General features: G+C 38.4%; 1 protein-coding gene across 1 annotated transcript; it reads right to left on the reverse strand.

The window, feature by feature from the left end:
- Positions 1-3,887: 3,887 nt before the first annotated feature.
- On the reverse strand, positions 3,888-5,055 carry LOC148944897 (uncharacterized). The gene is made up of 2 exons (XM_089098887.1): positions 4,862-5,055; positions 3,888-4,554 (listed from the first exon to the last, which is right to left on the reverse strand). The coding sequence occupies exons 1-2, from the start codon at positions 5,053-5,055 to the stop codon at positions 3,888-3,890; spliced, it is 861 nt and encodes a 286-aa protein (XP_088955013.1).
- Between the last annotated feature and the right edge of the window lie 21,544 nt (positions 5,056-26,599).

Raw genomic sequence — 26,599 nt, forward strand, 5'->3', positions numbered from 1 at the left:
ATAGGAGCTACCAGAAGGCAGTCCTGGTAAGCAAACCTTCAGGGTGCAGGCACGAGTCAATGGATAGTGCCAAAACAGGTAAAAAGACGAAGAGCTAAATTTTTAGCTTAAGCTGTTAAATGAAGCCTTACACCAAAAGGACATTAAGGCTGAAAAAAGAGAGATTACAGACAAAAACGTTATAAAACTGTCTCAAGTACCAGAAAAAATCAAAAAGAATTAAAAAGCTCAAAAGTCTGAATGAACAAACAGGCGTATAGTAAGCTAATGACAGTTAAGGACACAAGTTGGTTCGAAGTAGAACCAAAGCGGTAAAACAGAGATAAGAAAATGTATATAGTCGTATATGGAAAAGTTATATAGTGGTAACAAATCTAATTGCGAAAATATATACAGTTATAAATGTATTTTGAAAACCTTTAATAAATAGGGAATTGTTAACGTAAAAAAAAAAAAAAATTGTAAATATAGATATGTAAATAGCAAGGTTATGTTATATGAACTATTGCCAATCCCTTATATAGAGGCTAATCACAGTTATCAGTTAGAGTGCATCAAAAGTTATTCTATTTGTTGGAGTTGATTTTGTTTTGTAAATATTTTAATTGCAGTTAGGACTTATCAGATAAAAATCTTGATATATATATATATATATATATATATATATATATATATATATATATATATATATATATATATATATATATATATATATATATATATATATATATATATATATATATATATATATATAATCCTAAACTATCCATGTAAATATAGTGAATTAATATGTTGAGTATTTGTGTTTTTTATTTTCATATCATTCAAGAGGTATTTATATTTTTATTGTGAAAAAATCTGTTAAGTGATTAATAATTCTATATTAAAAGTAAAAAGAGGAGAAAGTAATTAAAAGTAATCAACTTTCGTTAAAAAAAAAGAATGCAGTGATATATACAAATTTTGAGTGTTTCTTTTTACTATATATATATAGGTAACAAATTATGCTTTATGTGTATTCTATTCTAATGTGAATATTTATTTTAAATACAACCTTAGCTTTTTTTGGAAATCAAGTTTTTCGTAACATCCTTTCGGATCCATTTTTTCAATCATTTTTTTGACACATTTTTGGAAAGTAGCAAATTTTGAAGCCACTTCAAATGTATCCTGATGCTAACACCTCATACCATCAGAAACCAAACCATACCTGATCAACTGATATTTTGGAAACTATAGCAGTATTACAGACTTTTCTACAAGTTCATCAGAAAGTGAGATAGAATCAGAACTTAATTTAGGCCTAGAGAATGTGCTACATAGCCTAAATAGCTTATATTATTGAAATATGTGAAAATGCTTCGTGCTGGAAAAATGTGAAAATTTAAAAACCCAAAAATGTTATGTGTAATTTATCCAAGGCATTTCTACAACCAAAAATAAACGGTAAATCAACCACATCACACAAACAAATTAAATTGTAATGGGAATTAAATTAAACTCAAATAATTCATAAACATTTTGAATATAACTTGAAATCTAATTTAAGCAGAACCACTAATATAATGCTTAAGCCTCTTGGGGTCAAGCTAAAACATAAGATGCATATAAAAAGGGTAAAAAAAGTATTTTTCAGTCCTAGAGACAGAGAAAAAGAGAAACAAGGATGAATTTCAAATTTAAATCCTTCGACAAAAAAAAACGTGGCCTATATTGGACCAGAAACATAACCCTAAGGAAACCCATTGCGGGTATATGCACATAATGACCCAAAGATGGCAGCATAATAGCTGTAAACAAAATTAAGTTGTTTTAAAAGTAAAACATTGAGAATTGGGACAATTCTTCTTTAAATGGAGAGTATTGTGGTAAAGCCTTTCTAATTAAGTCAATTTGAAATTTATTAAAAATATATTAAGATACAAATACAAAGTTTAAAAATACCACTTTTTTATTAAGATAAGGAACATATCCTGCCAAGTTTCTGCTTAACGGGAAATTGAGAAATCACTACATCCTGGCTATTGTTTCGGATGGGTACAGGAAGATGTGGTTTATAAAAATGTATAAAAGATACATCTTATGGGAAGGGGTAGACTGATACTAACTTTATGCCGGACTGACCGCTGGTCCGTTGTTTTAGAAATACCTTGGAATTTTTTCGGATCATTGTAAGTGTCTAAGTATCCTATTATATATCATTGTAGTTTTCTGAGACTTTTGGTCCACTTGGGACAGCCAGTCCCAGTACAAAATATATATCTGGTATTTTTATATGTTAATTGAATAAAAATATAGTGTTATAGCCAACCTCTCTACAATCTACCTTTAGCCCCTCGGACATACCCAGCTGATACACCTCATTAGTTCGGTCATAGCCTAAGGTACGCTACCAAAGTTTAATAACCTTAGGGCCATAGTTTATCTCCCCTATAAAGGGAGAATAAAAGGCATCTACGACTACACCACTTAAATACCATAAATACACCTTACCACAACATAGCGGAATGCTACATCTTCCTTTTTTGTCATTTAAGCTGCCTGTATTTCCTCTTACACCAACACTCAACACTCGCTCCCACTAATCCACTGTGAGCAGGCTTACACACTGTAATAAGTGTCTTCACGAAGGTATGTGTAAGAAGGCGCTAGTCTCACTAACTAGTTCCCTTCTTCTTCCTCTCGTACTGTCTCTATTTACAGGTCTACTTTTAAAATCCCTCTTACAGGTTCAGTTTCAGGGGTTTTCTTACAAGTCAGCCGTATATCGTGCATGCTGTCATTGGTGTCACGCTTGATTCTAGGGGTGGCACCGCGGAAGCGCTCTGGCCGAGGGTAGGGATTTGATTCCGATCCTGTATCGGCAACGGGGTCATGAACTGGTCTACCTGCAACGGCGAGGGTGGTGGCTTGGCAGTTGCATATGGTACTATGGCATAGTCAAGTCCTTCACGAAGCAAACTCGTTCCTTTCAGACCTTGAAGTAGGCGGCCTGATATGTGTTTCCAATTCCTCTGCAGAATCGTACCTTCGTTTGTGTGCACCTAGTACGATCGTGGCTATTTTGCATGAGAAACCATAACGGCCTGTTTCCGCGATCCGTCGGGCATTTTCTGAATGTGGATTGCGTCGCCGGGGTTTAGCTGATTTAAAGCCTTGGCTGATTTGTCATGGTAAATTCTCTGGCGTTTCTGCATTTCAGTTCTTTGCTGGGTCAACTGTTCGGTCAGGAAGACGTTCTTCTTTAGGTGATGTGTGGTGCATGGTAGGATGGATCTTAGTTGGCAAGACATAAGGAGTTGAGCAGGAGATGCAAACCCATCGACTGGTGTATTCCGGTATTCTAGTAGACCCAGAAAGGGGTCTTCTCCGTTTTCCGTTGCCTAGGTCATGATGTTTTTTATAATCTGCACAGCTTTCTCGGCGAGTCCATTGGATTTGGGATACCCGGGGCTAGATTTGCTCAGTGAAATACCACAGGCTTTGGCAAAATTGATGAATTCCCTAGAAGTGAATTGAGGGCCATTGTCAGACATTAGCTGCGATGGTATGCCATACCGAGCAAAGGGGGAGTTAAGTCGCGTTCTGACCGCGTTAGACGATGTCGTCATAAGTCTGTTGACTTCGAAGAAATGGCTGTGATAGTCGACAGTTGCTAAGAAGCTGGAGCCATTCCATTCGAACAGATCTGTAGCTATCATTTACCAAGGAAGCGTTTCTATACTGTGGTTCATCATTGGCTCCTACAAGTTGTTTAGCATGGGCTTGGAACATGTTTGACATTTTGCTATGTGATGTTCGATGTATGCGCTGAGGCCTTGCCAGTACACTAACATCCTTGTTCGCTGTTTGGTTTTGTTGGTTCCAAGGTGGGCTGCATGTAGCTGCTAGAGTGTGGCTAACTGCAGGTTCTTGGGAATGATCAATCTTTCTCCCTTGAGAAGAATGCCTTTTGTGAAAGACAGCTCGTGTTGGACGTTCCAGTAGGTTAGGATGTTGGTTGGGCACTCTTTTCTAGTACTCGGCCAGCCCCCTTGAATCGTTTGGACTAGGGTGCTCAAGGTTTCATCCTGCATTGTTTTCGTCCGTATCTGCTCAAGCTTCTGGTTGCTGGCTGAAAGGTTCCGTACTATGTGGTGTACATAGATATCCAGATCTTCTTCCAGTTTTGGATCTGTATCGCTAAGATGGAGGCGTGACAGAGCGTCAGCGACTGGGATTTCGGATCCTGGTCGGAGCCTCAGACTCAGGTCGTAAGGCTGGAGCTGAAGCATTAATTGTTGCACTCGTGGTGGGGCTTCGTGAATAGGATTTGCTACAAAGGTTTTGAAGGGGCGGTGGTCAGTCGTGACGTCAACGCGGCGACCGTACAGATAATGTTGGAAGTGTTTACAGCCATACACAATGGCGTATAACTCTTTTTCCAGTTGCAGAAACTTTCTGCTCTGTCTTGCTGAGCGATCTCGATGCACACGCTGTGACCTGCCCTTCCGAAAAAAGGTTGGCGCCGAGCCCGTGGCTAAAGGCGTCGACAATGAGTTCGATGTTCTTGCTCTAATGGTTGAACAACAGGGTGTTCAACACTATAGAGCATTTCAGGTCCTCAAATGTTTGGGTGTGTTCCTCTGACCAGATGAATGGGTCTGCTTTGGTCAGGTCACGGAGTGGTTTGTTTTTTGTGAATAGGCTCTGTATGTATTTGACGAGATAGTTGATTATCCCAAAGAGGGTTAGCAGTTCTTCTCGGCATGATGAGTTTGGCATGTGATTAATGGCGCGAATCTTTTCGAGATATGGCCGCATCCCCGTGAAGCTGATTATGTGTCCAAAGTAGCTAACACTGGAGGCCGAAAACTCGCACTTCTCTTCGTTGAAACGGATACCCTTAGCTACGGCAAGTTCGAGTACCGCTGCTAAGCGTTCATCGTGCTCTTCTTGTGTCGCGCCGTACACGATCATGTCATCAATGATGATGAAGAAACCCTCTAGGCCTTCAAAGGCATCTTCCAGCCTCCTCTGAAACTCATCTTCCACTGAGATGATTCCGAGGGGCATTCGCTTGAAACGATATCTTCCATATATCGTGCTGAATGTCATGAGGTAAGACAAATCTTCGGAGAGCGGAATTGACCAGTAACAGGAACGGGCATAAAGTTTTGTAAATAAGTTCACTCCGTATAGCTTGGAGGTGACGTCGTCTAGAGTGGGAATGGGATAGTGGGGCCGTTTGATGGACTTGTTTAGGTCCACCGGGTCTATGCACAGTCTTATGGACCCGTCCTTCTTCTCAACCATAACCATCAAATTGACCCACTCTGTTGGGATAACGACCTTTTCGATAATCCCTAGGTCTTCTAGGCGGCTGAGTTCTTGCTTAAGTTTATCCTGCACGGCCGTGGGTACTCGCCAGGCTGGATAGACAGTTGAGGTGGTATCGTCTTTCAGGTATATGTTGCATTCTCCTTTGAGTTCCCGATTCCTTTAAACACTTCTTTGTGCTTTTCCTTTAGGAATGGTACTCTTGAAGATGTTGAGTTTACATTCAGTACCAGCTTAATCAGGTCCAAATCAAGGCTTAAACAGTAGCCTATGATGGGGGCAGCTGAAGTTTCTACTACAAAGAAATGTTGCCTGCTGCTGAGGTTATCTTTTTAGCTGCATGATAATTCGCAGACTCCCGTTACAGGGATCCTTGCTCCACAGTAGCTGGTGAGGCGCTGGCTTGTGGGTTTCTCGGTGGGCTTTGGGGTCATGAGGTCAAAGTACTTCTTTGGAATGCTATTGATCTGGGCCTCTGTTTCGATTTTGAACTGGACAGGGATCTGATTGTTGTTGATCAACTGTATCACTGCTTCGTCTTTGTTTTTTGCTTTGTTCGATGGAGTACAGGAATACGGTTTCATTACTGGAGTCCACTCGGACAGTATCTTCTTCCATTACGTTTACTGTCTTACTTCGACAAACTCGTGCAAAATGGTTGAGCTTTTTAGCAGACGCAGCATGACTTGCCCTTTGCTGGGCAGACATGGGAGGGGAAGTATGCTCCGCTGCAGAAGTAGCATGGTTTGCTCTTTGAGCCGCTTGCTTCCTGTTTGTTTCTGCTGCTGTTCCGGTTTGGGTAGCGTGATATGGCATCAATCTCTTGCTTTATGGGAATAGACTTTGTTCCATGGAATTTTTTAAGCTGTGCCTGGGTCACTTCGTGGGTTCTGAATCTTATGGTTGCTTTTTCAAGCGTAAGTTCATCACCTTCAGCCAGGAGCTTCTCACGTACGTTTTGGTTTAGTATTCCACAAACTATGCGATCGCGGACCATTTCATTTGTGTCCGAGTAAGAACATGGTTTCATTAATGTCTTGAGCTCAGTAATATATTTCTCTGCGCTTTCTGCCTCGGTTTGGTCTCGTTTTTGGAACAGATACCGTGCAACAACTGTGCTCTTCTGTGGTGATACATACGCCTTATATTTCTCAAGGTATCGTTCGATTTTGTTCCGTTCCTTGTCTGCAACGGTGAAGGTGTTGAATATTTCTCGCCCTTTCGCTCCAGCCCAGATAAGTAGGTAGACACAGAGAGTTTTCTCTGTTTTGCCTGCCATTGGGCCTGCAAACATCAGTGGGCATGCTCTTGGAAACGGTCCCATTCGTCTGCTAGGGAGCTGGCTTCCCAGTAGATTGATGGCTGTAGTACATCCATGAGATCCCACTTCTGACACCATGTAATACTTATCTAGTATAAAGGTTTATTGACCTAGGCTACCTACAAAATAAAGCAACATCTAAGCACAGCACAAGCATTAAGTAAGTGCAAGCATGGTATAGCCACAAGCAGGGAATTAAGCAAAAGCATAGCGGAATGCTACAGATCATGTATAAATATATTTAGTAATGCCTATTTCCAGCAAACATTAGTTTATTTTGTGATGAAAAAACATTGAAAGAATTTTCTTCAGCTAATGTGTGAGGACACTAACCTCACATTTTGCATCTCACATCATTTCTCAAAAACTAAATATTCATTCTATTCAAATAAGTTGCTTAGGGACTTTGATTTAAATATTATTAAACTCCTCTATCATTGTCTTGCAGGATCAAAAAGGAAAAAAAATAAAATAACTTAAGTAGTTTTGGCAAAGATCACAGAGCACTAGCCTATGATAGCCTATTGGCACTCTGAACTAAACAAAACCAGAATGTGAGAAAAAAGAAAAGTCCGATCAAAGAAGAATATCTTAATTGCAAAATCAAACCTTGCGCTTTGCACTTTTTAATTGTTAAGTTAATGAATTTCTAGCCAAAGGTATCTTTCGGGTGGGGATAAAGATTATGGTGGGGATGGAGTATTGCACAAATATCATGTTAATTTTTGAATTCAACCTAGCCTGGTTCTTTCCTGAAATCGAAATAAAATTAAATACATAACCATCCTTTGGTCACTTGACTTTGAATAAAGTAAACTTCAATAAAAAAAAAAACTTACCAGCGAGTTGCATACAGCAATATCTGTTTTATAAACAGAGGAACTAGTTTCAGCAGGATAGTTTACCAACTTATCAGTTGTGGTATCTGCTACAGGAGGGTGTAGATTACTGGAAGAATCTTCAGCCAAGAAGCTGTTTTCAGAGGTTGTATCAACTCTGTTTCTCTTTGGAGCAGGTTGAGCCATTTGAGTATTTTGAGATAGGTAGCCGGGTTTCTGTGTCTGCTTAACTGTCTTATCAGGATTAGCAAGACCTTTAACTTTAAGCATTTCAGCTACTTTTATTAATGAACTAGTTTGAGCTTGTAGAACAGTCACTTCACCTGTATACATAAATTTCACCAAAGATAGCAGATCATCAAATTTTACGTCCTTTAGAATAATAATAGGATGGGGATGTGAGATCCCTAGAAGCAGGGTTTCAAAATAGAAACTACAAGATGAGAGAACAAGTCTGTGACATTTGATGCTTTGACTGTCACATGATAGGGTGACATCTGTGAAATGTTCACCGTTTAATAGAGATAAAAACGCTCCATGAAATACATCCAGGTAGTTGTTCCACTTTAAACAAAATTCTTTTTGCTCCATTTCAGAATTAGTGACTAAATCCTTGAATGACACAAATCTGCTGAAATAAATTGAAACATATAAACAAGTATTCGAAATCATAGGCATTATAGGCACTAAAGTAGAAAATTAAGGAAGTACTCTACAATTGGAAATTAAAGAGCAACTCAATACATGTATATGTCTTTCAATGCTTTAAAATTCCATTTCAATTTACAAATATACGGAGCTTGAAAATAATCCTGTCTCTATGAATGTTGAACAGTATGCTTTCATAATTTGCAAGAATTGTTAATTTAAAACTATCAACTTTAGTTTTCTTTATGCACCACTGAAAATTCTTATATTTAACCTACTAGCTATAGACTCATGCCCAGCCAGTGTAATATGATGACCAACAATATTTCCAAAACCAATTACATTTTGGGCCTTTTAATTAATCAGAGAATAGGGTTGTCTAATTAGATTGCTGACACACAGGATTGCTAAAGGACTATACTTTCTCAAACTTTTAATGCAGACACATTCTGTGAAATTTAGAAGCAAAAATTTGTCAGTCTTAATAAACCCTGGGCTGTAGCCATTTGTTGGGTAGATTTTTACAAGCTCAACAAAACAAGACATGATTCTATTTATAATCATTTATATGCATAAAGATAAACATATTTTGAGCATCTATGGATAAAGAAAAGGCCTTAGAAAACATCAGATAATTATTGTTCAACAGGTAATGATGTGCTTAAAACTGGTACAAACTTTGTCTTACATTGGAGAGTAATGCAAACAGAAATATCTGTTAAAACGGCGATTTTTTTAGTAAAAACAGGCAAACTCTGTAAAGAAACCGAGTTCTATTTTTTTCCCTCCATTTCTGTTTCTGTTTTCTTAATTGCCATTTTTTTCTGTTTCTGTTTTAGCCAAACACAGAAACAGTGCCAACCCCTGGTACAAAGCATTATATATTTTCAAATAGAACATTATTTGACTTGCGATTTGAAATGTACTAAATATAGGCATAACAGATCTTTTTCTGTTTTGTCATGAAATAATTTAAATTATTTTGAAGCATAAAAAGAAGCAAAAGGAGTGAGTAAGGCAGCTAACTACAGATTTGCTGATCATAATTACTTATCATTTGCTTGACATTTCTGTGACCGAGTGTAAGCCGAGTGTGACCGAGTGTTGGATGTTCAGCCTCTTTTTTGGTGCAAATGCTAGTTCAGAGGCTCTTTCAGCAATGGTTTCAGAGTGCAGTTTCAGAAAGACCCCCTAAAAGTTATAGAACCTTAATGAAAATCACACCATCATATTCAGCGTATCAGAGAACCCTACTGTAGAGGTTTCAAGCTCCTATCTACAAAAAAGTGGAATTTTACATTTTTTTGCCAGAAGAAAGATCATGGTTGCGTGTTTATTTGTTTTTTTCCCCAGGGGTGGTCGCATTGAACCAATGGTCCTAGAATATTGGGAGAGAGCTCAATCGGACGGAAATTAAAATTTCTAGTGCCCTTTTTGAGTGACCAAAAAAATTGGAGGGCAACTAGGCCCCCTCCCACGCTAATTTTTTCCCCAAAGTCACCCGATCAAAATTTTGAGATAGCCATTTTCTTCAGCATGGTCGAAAATATGATAAAAATGTCTTTTAGGATGACATAATCCCACAAAGTCCCCGGGGAGAGGGCTGAAAGCTATGAACTTTACTCAATGTTAACATATAATATTGGTTATTGGGAAGTATACAGACGTTTTCAGGGGGGATTTTTTCTGGTAGGTGGGGGAGGGGTGCGTCGGGGGCTATATGGGAGGATCTTTCCACGAAGGAAGTTTTCATGGAGGAAGGGACATTGCTATGAAGGGGGCGCCGGATTGCCCAGCGTTATTAAAGAAAAGATCACAAATTAAATAAAAAAAAACAAATTTTTCAACTGATCAACTGATTGTGATTAAGGGGTCATTTTTAAAGAATTGGAAAAAAATTCGAACTTTAGCTTAAAGAGCAGGGTATTGACTAGGGGGCAAACCCCCTAATATACGTGTTAAAAATTTATGAATATAGAAGTTCGTTACGTAAGCTATTTCGTAAGTTACGTATATTTATTACTAATAAAAACGTTCGTAAATAAAATTAAACAAGTCTCGAGAAAGCCATTTAACCAAATAAAAGTACAATTAATATGAATTTTTTTTTTAATTATTCATGTACGGGGAGCCAAAATCAAAAACTGTATTAATTCAAAAACGTTCAGAAATTAAATAAAAAAAACAACTTTTTTTTAACTAAAAGTAAGGACCGACATTAAAAATTAAAACGAACAGAAATTATTCCGTATATGATGGGGGCTGTCCTCTCCTCAACGCCTCGCTCTTTACGCTAAAGTTTGACTTTCTCACAACTCTATTTTTTTTTAACAATAAAAAACTTTAGCGTAAAGAGCGAGGCGTTGAGGAGGGGACAGTCCCCTTCATATACGGAATAATTTCTGTTTGTTTTAAGTTTTAACGTCGGTCCTTACTTTCAGTTAAAAAAAACTTGTTTTTTTTATTTAATTCACTTGTAGAAACGATCTTCGATCTTCAAAATCAAACTGTAGTGAATGTTGCGTTCTATAATTCTATTCAACTTGAAAATAAAATTCTTGACTACGAATGATGTAAGGAATTGCAAGTGGGAAACTGGATTCGAAATGATATAAACTCATTTCATAAAGACGATATTTTTTTTTCTCAACATATGAAGAACTGTGTATATTGCAGTATTTGCAATGCATTTGCATATTGCATCTGTCTGTTTTTTTTGCAAAGTAACAAGAGACGAAAATTAGGGAACCAGAGAGTAGTGAAGAATTATGGTATGCAAAGTAATATTTGGCAGGGAAAGTCACTGGTGATAAATCGTTAGGAGTGGCACCGTGATTGCGTGAGTTTCGGGGATTCGGGGAACCAAATTTTTTTTCGGGGTGACGCATAGATTTTCGGGGATATACCCGAAAATTCGGGGATAGTGCAAGCGCTGCTTGATTTCTAATCCGGAAAATCGAAATACTAAACCACACGAGAACGAAGAGCTCCGACTTTGCGGTTGACGCAATAAAGAATTGCCGCAAAATTAATTTAAAGTCGACCGAACGCTACCGACTTTGCCGGTGGCGGCGTTGCAACACTTCGGCGGCGTTCGATCGGGTCTCTTGTCGGCGGCGTTCGGTCGATCCGCCGACGCGGTGCCGGGGTCTAATTTTGACGATAGAGGTAGCTTTTAACTTTACCCTCACCCCCCTAATGTGCAAATGTATACCCTATGCTGGTATATATGATATATATATGGTATATAAATAACATATATGGTATATATATATAGGTGGGGACTATTACAAACACTAGGAATTCTAGTGTTTGATATTATATTATGATTGCTTGCTGGTGCTTTAGCATTGTTATTGCTTGTGCTGTAGGTATTGCTTGTGCAGTATTGTTATATTGCTTTTTGTTGTAGGAGCCTGGGTTTAATAAACTCATCACCCAAGATTGTTGCATGGTGTCAGAAGTGGGATTTTGCATTGTAATCTAATACTATTATGGTAGTTCAACAGCCATCCATCAACTGGGATGCCACCTCCTTAGCAGACAAATGGAATCGGTTTGAACAGCATGCTTGGTTGATGCTTATAGGACCACTGGCAGAAAAAACATGAAAAATCACAGTGTGCCTACCTTTTCATTTGGATGGGAGAAAAGGGCAAAGAGATTTTCAAAACTTTTGAGTTAGAAAAGGATGAAGTCAATAAAGTTGAACCTCTTATCAAATACTTTAAGGATACAAGCCAAAGAAGAGCACTGTGTTTCCAAGATACATCTTTCAAAAGAGGGACCAGCTAGAAAACAAAACTACTGAAAGATACATTGCAGAACTAAAACATTGGCAAAACCATGTCTGTACACAGAACAAGATGAAATGATCCGGGACCGAATTGTCTGCAGAATTCAAAATTAAGCCATTCAAGAAAAGTTATTGGCAGAAGGGGATTCATTAGCCCTAGATAGTGCAGTGTCAAGGTGTAGAACCCATGAAACATCCAGGCTCAGCTGAAATCATTTAATGGAAGCAAACCAATACCCATTAAGCGGGTCGTCGATACAATAACATGTGGTACAAGCCGGAATAGTACCCAAAATCAGAAAGCTCCTACCAATACCCCCCCCCCCAAAGGGTAAAGAATGACATTTTTGTGGTGGACCATACTCCACAAATCACGTATGTCCAGCAAAAGGGAAAATCTGCACCCTATGCAGAAAGCCAAACCAGCTTGCAAGGGTTTGTCATAGTAATTAAATTGTGAGCGCCATTGATGAAGAAACAGAGTCCCTTGGAGCTGCAGTTGATGATGAATATACAGTTTTCCTGTATGCTATTGGAAAAAGTAGTGGCAAAGATGAAGGCCTTGATCCATTGACCTTAAACAAACAGCTCTCTATCAGCTTTAAAATTGACACAGGAGCTCAAGCCATGTTACTCCCAAGAATATTTTTGACAAGCTGGACCCAAGATCAAATCTACAACTAACAAAACAACAGCTAACCAGCTACTGTGGAGCTAGAATCCCTGTCATTGACACTTGTGATCTTACCTGCAGCCACAAACAGTATCCTAGGGCAGCTCACAAATTCTATTGGGTAGATTCAGATTCAACTCTGATCATGGGGTATTGATCAAGCATAGATTTGAACCTCGTCAAACTGGTACTCAATATCAACTCTGAAGAAATTAGTTTAGTTGATGAGTTCAAAAGCGTCTTTGAAGGTATTGGCTGACTAGAGGGCGAATGCAATATCCATCTAAAAGATGGGTCCATACCTACCGTTTACCCAGCTTGAAGAGTACCAGAGGCATTAAAAGACAACCTCCAGAAAGAACTTATCAGAATGGAAAGAGATGGAGACATTGAAAAAGTCACTGAGTCCAGAGAGTGGGTCAACTCAATGGTTATGATCAAAAACAAGAATGGAACTGTGAGACTGTGCATAGATCCAATAGATCTCAATAAATGCATAAAGCGCCCTTACTATCCCATACCTACCTTAGAAGATGTTACAGCCAAGGTGTATGGTGCGACTGTTCAGCAAAATGGATGCTTGGTCAGGGTATTGGTCATTAGTGCTCTCCAAAACTGCATCAGATATGACAACCTTCAGCACTATATATGGTTGCTACTGGTTCCTCAGAATGCCCTTCGGCCTGCTTTTAGCATTGTATGGAAGAAACTTTTGAAGGGCTTGAAGGGGTAGCAATTATTATTGATGATATTCTTGTATATGGAGCAAGTCAAGAAGAACATACCGTACTGAAAGACTTAGAGCTGTTATGGAAAGAACACTAGAAAAAGGTGTGAAGTTCAACAAAGATAAATGCAGTTTTAGTGCAAGCAGTGTATGCTATTTTGGGCACATAATTGGAGCAGATGGAATGAAACCAGACCCAGAAAAACTGAGAGCCATCAAAGAGATGCCCAGACCTCAATGCTGCAAAAATTTACTCTCCTTGGAATGTTGAACTATCTTAAAAAATACATACCAGATCTATCTACTATAAACAAAAGCCTGCAAGACATATTCAAATTGAAGCCGTTCTTGGAGGCCAGAATATGACCAAATACTATTGGAACTCAAGCAGTCTATTGTTTCAAGCATTTCCTTCTTCAACATCAGCAGCTTGAATGTGGAATTAAAAGTCAACGCGTCCAGCAATGCTCTGATGGAGAGGTAGTAGCCTATGCATCCCAAGCACTTAGCAAAACTGAGCAAAAATACTCTCAACTTGAAAAGGAGTTATACACTATAGTATATGGATGCAAGCATTTCCACCACTACCTCTATGGAGGACATGCCAATGTAATAACCAATCACTGCCCTCTTGAGACAATAGTCAGAAACACTATCCATAAGGCCCCCCCCCCAAGGGTGCAGAGGTTAATGCTATAGCTCCAGCCGTACAATCTTCATCTGCAGTTCTGACCAGGCTCGGAAATACCAGTCGTTAATGCCCTTTCTCGTCTACACCTTCCTGATATCGATAAGAAGCTAGAGAAGGAAATAGACGTGAATGTACATCTGGTCTTCAACCAGAGTTCAACTTGTTAACACCTATTTGGTTTAGGCCTTTCCGGAATTAACTCAGTTAATTCAGTGACAAAGTTGACTTCCGGACTTTGTCACCAGCCATCCGGTGAATTGAACTTGTTAACCCTTTATATTAATCAACCAAATGACTAAAGGACAACCAAAGGACTTTAAGAGAGTGTGTCCTGAGTGTAGATTAAGGGGAACAACCAATTGCCTGGTATGTAATACTTGCAACTCTTCCATTCATGAACAATGTGTGGGGATAGAACGTTCCCAGGGGAATAAGATCTGGTTATGTTTAGATTGTTCCTCGAAACAAAACATCACCAAAGATCAAGAATATACCACCCCTAATTCTTCGAAAACTAATGGAACCCCACGACGCCGATTGTCAGGAATAGATTCTTCAAAAGCTAGTGATAACCCACTACGTCGATTGTCAGAAATAAATTCTTCCTTAAAAGAAATTTTAGATGATATCAGGTTTTCCCCCTTTGCCCCACCTTGCCAAAGGGATGGTAAAACTTTCATTGCAACCCAAAGTGAGTGTCAGACTACTCCCCTACCAGTTTTAACCAGTATTGCCAGTTGCCAGACTGTTTTCTGCTAGGAACTAAAGATACCAGTACCCAGACGGATTTCGAATATAATTGTGAGCCTTCTAATGATGCCTCCTGCCAGACTGAAAATTTTCCTTGTGGCAATTGTGATTCCAGCCCCCTATGTGGCCCTTCTCTCACCTCCCTCTTAGTGCTGAAAAAAAAATCGAGTTAATTACCAACGAAATTTCTACTCTCATTGATCTTATGAAAAATATAATTAAGAACACACTTAAGTCTGTGAATACAAATCAACAAATCGCTAATTCGACACCAACTGCAATTCAATTCAGAAGCAAAAACTCCAAACACGTGAATATTAATGAAGCAAGTGTCAACTCAAATATGAATTTAATCGGTGACCTAGTTCCAGAGGTCAGTGACAACTTACATGAAAACTCAATCAATATTCCAGATCCAGAGGTCAGTGAAAATTTAAGTGTGAACTCAGCCAAAATTCCAGATCCAGGGGTCAGTGACAACTTGAGTATTATTAGTAAATCGGTTCCTGAAGTCAAATCAGGGAAGATTTTTATGGCCTACCTATTTCACTTGCCAACTTTGTTCACCCATGTCTTTTTTAACTACTGGTCACTGTAACGACAATTATTGGTCCCTTCCCCATTCCAAACCCTGCCATAAATTTCAAAGTGGCCTATGTTTTGAAACTAAGTGCATGTTATTACATTTAAAAAAGGGATTATTGTGCTATAGCCAGGTGGAGTAGAACTTTTAATATGAAAATAATTACAAGTTCTCAATCAACCCACAAGCAGAGCCCCTTTCATTCAATTAGTAAAATTAGCTCATCAGTGCACACATTTTCCTTTTTTATCCCAAATCTACCCTGCTCACTCAAAAAACTTCAACCTATACCACCCAGAAAAAAAACTCCCTATTCCCAGCAAAATCCCTTCCCTCTTAACACTCCAGTTAACCCCTCCCAAGTTGATAGACCCTCCCAAGTTGATCCCCTTGAAAATACCACCGTTTTATTTCCCTCCCAAATATTATCAGACAAGAGTGACCCAGGTTTAAAAGATGTGGCCCCTTTCTCCCAAACCCTCCTTGCTCCAACCCACCCAGAAGTACCTGCTTCTCCATATCAAAATTTCATATCACCGGTCTCAAGAGTCGTTGTCCCTACCCCCAAACTTATAAATAGTGCTAAAAACCCACCCCTTAACCCCCAGCCCCAAACTGAAAAAATATCGCGGTATGCTAATCGGTTCAAGTTTTTTAAGTTCCTACTTACCAATGCCGAAAGCCTAAACATCGAAAAAATAACTGAACTCGACGGTATAACTGAAATTTAGAATATTAACGTCATAGCTGTAACAGAGGTTCAAGCACAAAACCCTGAATTCCTAAAAATAAAAAATTACTCCCAGTTCATTAAGATTCGTCCTTCTGACCACCCTTTCGGTAAAAAAGGGGGAGGTATTTTGTTCTTTGCTCAAAATAACCTTCAGTCAAAACTAATTTCAATCCTAACCTCTCCGAGTATGATGAAATCCTCTGGCTTAGTCTAAGACCAAAGGTTCTCCCCCGTCCTTTTAATATAATAGTAACAGCAGTTTTTTATTTTTCCCCAAGCCAAAAAATATTGACCAAAAACGTAAATTTATACAGCAATTAAAGACTAGTGCTGACTTTGTTTTATCCAAGTATGAAAATGCTGGTATTTTTTTTACTAGGTGATGCAAATGACCTCAAGATGGACTCTATTTGTACTTGTCTTAATATTAAACAATTAGTTAAAATTCCAACAACAAGAGGAAATATGTCCCTTGATGTCATTTGTTCTAATATGAATAAATTTTACATTCCTCCCCAAGCCCTGCCTCCACTAGGTGGTAGTTACCATTACTGTCTCCTTTTATCCCCTTCCTCGTCTTTCCTACACTCTTTCACAACCATAAGCGGATTTTACCGTCCCCTCAGTCATTTGGGTCTTTTTTTCATTTGGCTCTTGGTTGTCTAAGGAATGTTAGTCCAACATTTATGATCTGAATAATCTTGATGACAAAATCCTTACTTTCCACAAAAACTGAATGATAATTATATGGCTCATTTTCCCCCAAAAAAGTTAAGGAAATGCTCTAATGATAAAGCCTATATAAATGATCATATTAAAATGTTAATCCGGAAAAAATTAAACTTATTCAAAAGAGGTAAACTAGAGGAAGCAAATAATTTAAGAAAATACTTAAAAAAAACAAATTAGAAAATCTGCCAGAACTTTTTATAAAAATAAAGTTAAAGACCTATGCCAGGATACACCCAAAAAATGGTATTTGCAGATCAAAATACTTGCCGGCAAGAGACCAGAAACACTAAACTTTAATTTAGATGAACCTTCAAAGACAACAGCAACTAATTTGAACGAGTTCCTTGTTTCAATTGTCCAAAGCCTCCCTCCCCTATTTTATGTAACTCCTAGTGTTGCAACCCCCTTTAGTTTCCCGAACATTTCCCCATTTGACATGGTAAAAAAAATTGAAAAAAAAAAAAAAACAGCACTTGCCCACTGGATATTCCTGCCCCACTTGTTAAAGCCTTTAGTGATTACCTCACAAAACTCCTTTCTATTCTTTTCAATCAATGCACTCAATCTGGACTGTTCCCCTCCCTTTGAGACAAGGTTTCATAACTCCAATAAAAAAGAAAGACGGTAAGCCTGGCTTTGATGGCATTCGTCCCATCTCTCTGACTTCTATTTTTTTCAAAATTATATGAAAGCTTTCGAAAATCGTAATCGTAAATTTTCGAAATCGTAAATCTACATCAACCTCACATTACTTTATCCACCATGTTGACTCCATGGAGAGACTACTTGAGAGACCAAACACCTGGCTAAACCTAATTTCTGTTGACCTACAATAGGCTTTAGACCTGGTTAACCATAATATCTTGGTAGAAAAACTTATCGAAGAATTCCAGGTCGAGACATTTTTAGTAAAGCTAATTGCCTCATTTCTTTCTAACAGATCACAGGTAGTCAAATATCAAGATTGCTATTCCAGCCACCTTCGTATTCACAATGGTATTCCCCGAGGTACTATTCTTGGCCCCCTCCTGTTTTCCATCATCGTCAAAAGTCTTTCAATGAATTACCGTGAAAGATGGAAATTTGTCGATAACGTAATAGTTGTAGTGACATATTACTAAAACATTTTTAGTAACCCAATGTGCATCTTCTATGCCATTGCAGGCGATGCTTCTTCTCTTGAATTAACGGTTAATCCTTATAAATCCACGATAGTAACTGTCATTTTCCTCAAGTCCCATCCTCTTTTCCTTCTTCCTACTCCCCCTGAGATTTCAGCTACTTCCTTCAAGTTCTTAGGTGTTACCATATCTTCTGGTTTGAAGTGGGACACACATGTAAATAACATCCTTCGTCAAGCAAACTTGTCACTTTTTCTTCTGAGACTTCTGACTAAATTTAGTGACCCCCCATCTCAGTTACTAAAGGTATATATTTCTTTTGTACGTCCTTTGGTCGAGTACGCTTGTCCTGTCTGGCATCCGGGCCTCTCAATTGAAGCAACTAAAAAAACGAAAATATTCAAAAAAGAGCCCTGAGGATTGTTTATAAAGAAGGCAATGTCCCATATTCCTACCTCCTTAAAAATTCAAAACTTGATATCCTCGAGTCCATAAGAAAAAATTTATTCCTCCGTTTTGGGAAGTAAGCAAAAATAAACCCCTGTACTGAAAACCTCTTTCCTAGCCGCCACTAAATCCATAAGCAATCGCCACCCCCGTATAGTGTCCCAACCCATCCCCATTTTTCTCCCATATCCTTTTCTCACTTACGTTATAAAAAACTTTTATTTCCTCTTTTAAAAATAAAATCAAACAAAATTACTAGCCGTGAGTTGTCCAAAAATTTAAATTCTTTTGTAGGTTTTATATTATTTTTTTATTTTTGAACATTTGGTTATTTTATTTGTTACCCTTTTTGTCTTTTTATATTATGACCTATAAATTTTTTTTATAATTATGACCTACATTTATGACTTTTGTATTTTGTATTTTCTGACGGTTACCTGTTGTGTTTTTGTTACAGTGGTAACTATGTATTGTTATTGTATTATTTTGTTATTGTAATTTTTTACTAAGAAACGCGAATTTGGCCCACTAGGGTTTGTGATAGTTCTTTTGCCAATAAATATCTATCTATCTATCTACCTACCTACCTATAAGCAATGATAAAATTCTACGAATCCAGGAAGAAACTGTCAAAGCCAGTCAACTGAGGATTTTGTCAAAAACAATCCACAAAGGCTGGCCAACGTGCAGGAAAATATGCCAGACAGAGGCACATCTGTTCTGGAATATCCAGCACAAACTTTCAACAATCATTATTTACAACATAATCAATAAGTTGCCGAGAGAGATTCGAAGGAAGAAGAATTGGTTAAGCGGCTGAAGGAGACAATGGCAAGTAAAGTGTCTGGTTCGGATAAAAGAAAGTTGCAGATTCTAACGGCAGGTGATAGAACAATGCGCTCTGAGTCAGAAGTGAAGTTCTAAGGCAACGAAAGTACGGAAGAACAATTAATCATATTGACAAACCAAAAAAACCAATTGAAAGATAAAGCAAAACAGTGAACTGACCAACTCGAACAAGAGTTGGACTTAAAATTCAACCAAGAAGCTAACACCGCTGTCATCAAACCGAGTGTTGCAAATCAGAGAACAGAACTGGGTGAGTCTACCATATAAAACATCGAAACGGAAATTTACAATAGTCTGTCGCTCGATCTTGAGAAAGTGGTGAAAGATAAGCTCTGTGAACCTGACCGGCGTTTAAAATCCCTTGAGAAGTCCGTTTCCGATATCGATCTAGCTACTAAGGCTGTGAAAGCGTTGGTCAGTGAAATTGAAGAGATAATAGACAATCACAATGAGACCCTTGCACAAGCGTCGGTAGGTAACCAACTGATATTTTTCGGCCTCGAAGAAGATGTCACAACGAACACTGTTATCAAGGAACACTGTTATCACAACGAACACTGTTATCAGAACGTAGAAAACAAACTTATGGAACTATGTGCACAGAAATTTCCGGGCATTTCTTTAGATGCCTCTGATATTGTCTTTGCCCAAAGAACAGGACGCAAAGTGTCAAATCTGCCAAGACCAACTGTAGTGACACTTTCAAACCTTAGAGTTTGGTTGCAGATTTTAAAAAATAGGAAGCAACTCAAGGGGTCTAGAATGTCTGTCACTGAATGCCTAACAAAAACTAAACGTGAGTTATTCGCATACCGTACGCAAAAACTGAATTTAGACTGAAAAATGTCTGGACCACTGATGGAAATGTTATGGTTAAAACCGGACCCATAAGTGCCCGTGAAGTGTCAAATAAGGATGGGATTATCATTTTGAAAAGATATCTTGATACTTCGATCGGGGGCATTTAAAACCAAGAAAGGGTATTGATAATAATATTCATGCATGTAATTAATTTGTAACATTGTTGCTTCTCTACCTTAGTGCTACCATTTCTTTTTCTCATTCTACTTCTCTTTCTCATTTCTTTTTCTCTTTCTACTTCTTATCCTGCTTATGCTTTTCCTGCTTATGCCTCTCTTCTTTTTGTGATAGATGGTCGGATTTCTCAGACTCAAAAAAAAAAAAAAAAGGGGTGGGGAGAAGGAACAGAGATTTTTTCATGTGAGGGTTGCCCGTTTTTGGTCAAGTCATCATCAGCAGATATCACGAAATACTACAAACACCGGAACACTCCTGTTATTACTACTTTCCTCCACTATCATTATTTAGTCTAATTGATGAAAATAAAAAACATCATTGATCTTGATGATGAATGATTTTTCATTCTTAACTGAACAGTCCCTGCTAAAAACCACATTTCTCAATCTGCCAGGATGCGATGACGAGTCAGCTACTGATCCCGTGAGAGACAGGGTGAATGCCTTGTCCTGCTCATATGCAACACCCCAAGAATATCTTAATGAAATACTTCCTGCAATTTCTACTAATGATAAATTTAATCTTTTCTGTCACAATGTTCAAGGAATTAAACACAAATGGGATGATATTCTTACATTCACTGCTGAAAAGAAAAATCCTTTTAGTTTAGTTGGTTTAACTGAAACTTGGCTGTCTTCTCAAGATGACGTGTCGCCATACTGTTAGCCCGGTTTCGAAGCCATACATCTTCCAAGGCACGTAACAAAGTGCTCCGGTGGCATTACATTATTCGCAAATGATTCTATCTCTTACAAGCGCCGCGGTAACTTGGAATCAATTTTTAGTGGTGTGGTTGGACGTTGTCGATCTGTCTACTCAATAGTCATTGAAATTCTTGGAAAGTCATCTCCAGTAGATTTTATGTGCCTTTTTTATAAGCCACCACAATTTTCAAGTGGCATTTTTGCAAGTTTGCAAGTTCAGCAGCTTTTTTTGGAAATTAATGAATGGGGTAAAGGTAAAAATACATGTCTTATGGGTGACATTAACAACAACTTGCTAACGATTGACAATGACGCCAACACGCGTTCGTTCCTTGATACATCTGTATCATCTGGTCTTCTCCCCACTGTATTCTTTCCCACACAGTATTGTTCAGCTAGAAATACTGCAACACTGATTGACAATATATTCCTTTCCTTTAACCCTCACACACCTTTTACCTTGCATATTATAACATCTGATGTTTCCGATCACTACCCAGTCATCACAATGGTCCTAACAAGGGCAGGCCGGTCCACTAAGCCAGCGTCTAGTCGTGTTTTCACGTATGGAAGTTTTTCCCAAAAAAACATTGATTACTTCACTGAAACCCTGAAATCGAATGATTGGTCTGCTGTAACTCATGCGTCTTCAGCAGATATGGCAGCAAATGCACTCACGAGCCAGCTTAAACAGTTAACAGAACGGTGTTTTCCTCTACGAACAAGTCAGATCAAAAGTGTTCCCAAAACTCCTTGGATGACGAAAGGTCTTGTTCAGTCTACCAAACACAGAATTAGACTGTACCTGAAAGCTTGTAAATCTACAACTCCTGAAGCGAGAGAGACATACAAAAAGTACAGAAATACATTAAGCGGGTTTGTACGTAATGCAAAAAGGCGGTATTATGCGAAGAGAATAAATTACTATAAGATTAACTTGAGAAAAGTAGGAGAGGTTGTTGATGAAATAATATGTCAAAAAAGGAACAAGGTGGCTATACCTAAAGAAATAATAAATATGCGGCGTGAGACAGTAGCAAGCAAATCTCGTGCTGATGCTTTTAATCAATTTTTTGTTAATCAGACATCTCTACATACTTCTGGCCCATTTCCTGAACAAACCCACAGTAGAACAATATCAGGTCTTTTTATAGCACCATGTAGGAAAGAGGAATTACTAGTGATTATCAGTAGGCTGCCTAATGGCAAAACCCAAGACACCTTTGGGCTGTGCAACTATATCTTGAAGAAGGCCTCTGCAGGAATTGTAGCTCCACTTACACACTTGGTCAATCTTTCACTAGCAACCGGAGTTTATCTTAATGTGTTCAAAACTGCCCAAGTCCTTCCCCTCTACAAAAAGGAGACATGAGTCTTATCTCTAATTATCGACCCATATCAATCCTACCGGTTACATCAAAAGTCCTCGAGCGAGTGGTTTACAACAGAGTATATAGATTCCTTGATGTCAAGCAGCTACTCTCTTCCGGTTAATACGGGTTTCGGCGTTATCATTCAACTTTGCATGTCTTAGTTGATTCGGTTGAAAACATATTAGATAGCCAGGATGCTGGAGAAAAGGTACTAGGCATTTTTCTGGATTTCACTAAAGCTTTTGAAACAGTATGCCATTCAATCCTCCTCACAAAATTACATTCATTTGGAATATATGGTGTTGCTCACAAGTGGTTTTCATTGTACCTGACTGATCGTAAGCAGTGTGTAATTGTGGAGGGTAGTGTGTTGCCAAAATTACCGGTAAAATCTTGCATACCTCAGGGGTCAGTACTTGGACTGCTCTTGTTTATTTTGTATATCAATGACCTGACAACATGTCTTACTACAAATACACACCCAGTACTATTCACTGATGACTCAAATTTCTTCATTGCAGCTGAATCATCCAAGTCTGCTGCAAAAAAGGCCTAAAAACACTTGACGAAATATCTGACTGGTGTTTTCGTAACAAAATGCAGGTAAATGCTACAAAAAGCTGCATCATAGTCTTCACTTCTGCTCCTACAAACTCCTCATTGTCTCATTATGTCGCAATGTCAATCAATGGAAATCCCATTCCTCAGACCACAGTCACAAAGTTCCTTGGTATATTTGTAGATTCCTCTCTTTTGTTCAAACATCACATATCCCAGCTGTCTTCAACAGTCTCATGGCAAACATCAATGTTACATAGAGCTAGCCTGCTTCTAAGTGCTGACATGATGAAAATGCTTTATAATGCTTTTGTCTTCTCCTACTTGAATTACTGCTGTTCTGTCTGGGGCAATACGTTCAAATCTCATCTAAAATCATTAGAGGTAACAAAACTGTGCAGTTATGGCCACATATTGCCTCCCCATGCTATACCCCTCAACAGACCTATACAGAGACACTGGAACAATAGATATAACAAAGATAATCAATGTTAGTAATCTGCGTTTAGCACAATCGGCAATATCAAATAGAATTCCTCAAGGTCTTTCCAGGTACTTCGGACTTTGTAGCACAATTCATCGAGGAAGAGCTCTCTGCTGCAACAAGAACAATTTTATGCTACCGAGAAGAAGCCTTACAAGGTCTCAACACTCTCCAGTTTATAGAAGTATTTCTGTATGGAACTCAATTAATGAATCTATTAAATCCATAAAATTCATTGGCACACTCCAAAAACGATACCTCTCTTACACAGTATTGGATACTGCATGAGTTAATGTCTCAATTTTTATTTGTATCTTATCCTCTCACTCTCCTTCTTTGATTCCACCTCGTCTCAATTCTTTCCTTTCTAATTCTTTATCCCTCTCTTATGTTATCAGCTCCTCTCTTTTCATTTCATAGTGTGATATAAATTTGTTTACCAATATCGGGTGTGACTCATACAAGCATTGCTTTGAGTCAAAATGTGCATGTTAATTGTTTTGTTTGTTCATTTATTTAAAAATTAAAGGTTGATTGATTGATTGATTGAGAGGCATTGTTTTCAAAGGTGGGAGATTGGTCATACCCAAAGCATTAGCCTACAGCCAGACATCTTGAAACAACTCCATGCTGCACATCTTGGTATAGAAAAGACCAAGCAAAGGGCTCAAATGCTGGTTTACTGGCCAGGCCTGAATACAGACATAGAGCATTATGTCCAGAGTTGCCCAAATTTTGCCAGAAATATGCCATCAAACAAGAAAGAGCCTATGATCAATCATGAGATACCAATTTTGCCATGGCAAAAAGTCGCATCTGACCTATTCATGTTGAACAATACTGATTATCTCTTGACAGCAGACTATCATAGGCGTTTTTTGAAGTGGACAAACTCAGCTCCACTACATCAAAGACCATCATCTCTAAACTCAAATTCCACTTTGCCAGATATGGCATTCCATCTATACTAATGTCTGACAATGGCCCTCAGTACTCCTCAATTGAATTTCAAGAGTTTGCCAAAACTTGGGGATTCACTCACAGAACATCAAGTGCAAGATACCCCCAGTCTTATGGCCTTGTGGAAAAAACTGTCCAGACAGCAAAGAATCTCCTGACAAAGACCTCAGAAAATAATGAAGACCCATACTGAGGACCACTTGAATACAGGAACACACACCTGTGGATGGACTAGTCTTGCTGTCCCAACTTCTAATGACTTGTCAACTGAGATCTCTTCTCCCATGGCCACTTAAAAAAGAAAGGGGTCAGCAGTTGTAAGTTCATGGAGAAATGTACAGTTCTTCAGAGACAACAGAAGCATCATTACAACACAGCATCTAGGCCATTACAATCAGTCAAGGTGGGGAAATCAGTTTATGTGCAGAAGGCTCCAGGCGGGAAATGGAGCACAGCAAGAGTAATTGCCCAATCTAAGTCTTTGTGATCTTACATAGTCAAGACAGAGGATGGATCTGTCATCAGACAGAATAGAATATATCTCTCAAACTGCCTTGGAAACAACTCTGAGACAAGAGACATGGGTGATCAAATTGGGAGGGCTTTGCCCTCATTTGCTACCCCAAACAAGGCTGTTCCACTTCAGAAATCATCTCCACTGCCAGTAAATCAGCTCTACAGATCACTGCTCTGCTTTTTGCCACAAGAACAGTTGAGGACAGAGATCACCCCATTGGAATCCCCAGTTCAGCTATGTGAAGCAGCACCTGGTTCCCAAGCTGGTGCCTGAACACAGTCTGGGAGAGTGATCACGATAACTATGATATATAACTGAAAATATTATAACTTTCAAATCAACTATTATAGAGATAAAAAAAACTTATAGGGAATGAACCAAACCAGTAGTCTTAAAAAATCTACCTAAAAGGTTTTTGCTTAGTCATCTAGCCCAAGGAGGAGATGGGTGATGTCCCAGAATAGAATGCATTGTGAATGTTTTAAATGCCTTCTTACAGCAATTCCTTAGTGTTTCCCTCTCTTTTTCATATTTTCTGCAGTTGAAGATGATGTGACATATGTCTTCACACTCCACATGTGTTGCAGCTGGGCCTGGTATAGCAAAAAAAAATCAATGGTGTACCCATGAATCATGTTGTTCATGGTTAAAGGAAGGGAGATGTAGTGTTTGATGGTTCTAGGCAAATATCCCCCCAGAAAATACCCCCCACGGAAAAAAAATCCCCAGAAAATACCCCCAGCAGAAAATACATTCCAAACAATGCCCCCTCCCCCATGGAAAATACCGCCCCCCCCCCCTGGAAAATACTCAGCAGAAGTTTAGTCTTACTCATCAAAATCTACAAGCCTGAGAAATTTGTCAGATTTTCAGAAAAAAAGGGGAAAGACCCCCTTGAAGTCATATAATTTTAATGAAAATAACGTCATCAGATTGAGCGTATCAAAGAACCCTACCGTAGATGTTTCAAGCTCATATCTGCAAAAATGTGGAATTTTGTAATTTTTACCAGAAGATAAATCATGAATGCATGTTTATTTGTTGTTTTTTTCCCAAGGGGTGATCTTATTGACCCAGTAGGCCTAGAACATTATGATAGGGCTCATTTACATGGAAATGAAAAGTGCTTGTGCCCTCTTTAAGCAGCCAAAAAAACTGTTTTAGTTATGGTTACTATTGAGTTTCGGTTACTATCTAGCTGGGTTCCTCTTTACTTACAGTTCATTAGCAGGAACTGCTTGATGTGTAAAACTCGAGAACAAACTGGTTTCTTTGTTACCTTAGAAACAAATTTGGGCTATATATTTGCAACTTAGGGGGGGGGGGGTAAAGTAGTTATAATTATTTTGCATATTATGAAGGAAGAATTGTTTTCTGACATCAAACTATCCAACTACTTTACCCCCCACCCTTATATGCAGATATATAGCCCAAATTACATATTTCCTATATATTCTGTCACTTTTCTTTGTCTTGTCGTGCTTAGCATAAACTTGAGTGAGTTGCCCATAACACACAAGCACCAAAACTCCTACCCTCTATGGAAATTAAAAAAAAAACTCAAATAAAATCCTCAAATTTGGAAAGCTTTCTTTTCCATTGTGGGGGGGGGGTATTTTCCCCAGTGGGTAAAGTATTTGGACAGTTTGAAGTCAGAAAATAATTATTTCTAGGTATATTTACTTACCATTCATTACTATGAAGAATTTGTTTTTTTTTTTTTTGCTCCAACCAAA

Source organism: Artemia sp. Qi Xiang Cuo, chromosome 13 (genome assembly GCF_049724085.1).
Source record: "Artemia sp. Qi Xiang Cuo chromosome 13, ASM4972408v1, whole genome shotgun sequence".
In the NCBI taxonomy this organism is placed as follows: Eukaryota; Metazoa; Arthropoda; class Branchiopoda; order Anostraca; family Artemiidae; genus Artemia; species Artemia sp. Qi Xiang Cuo.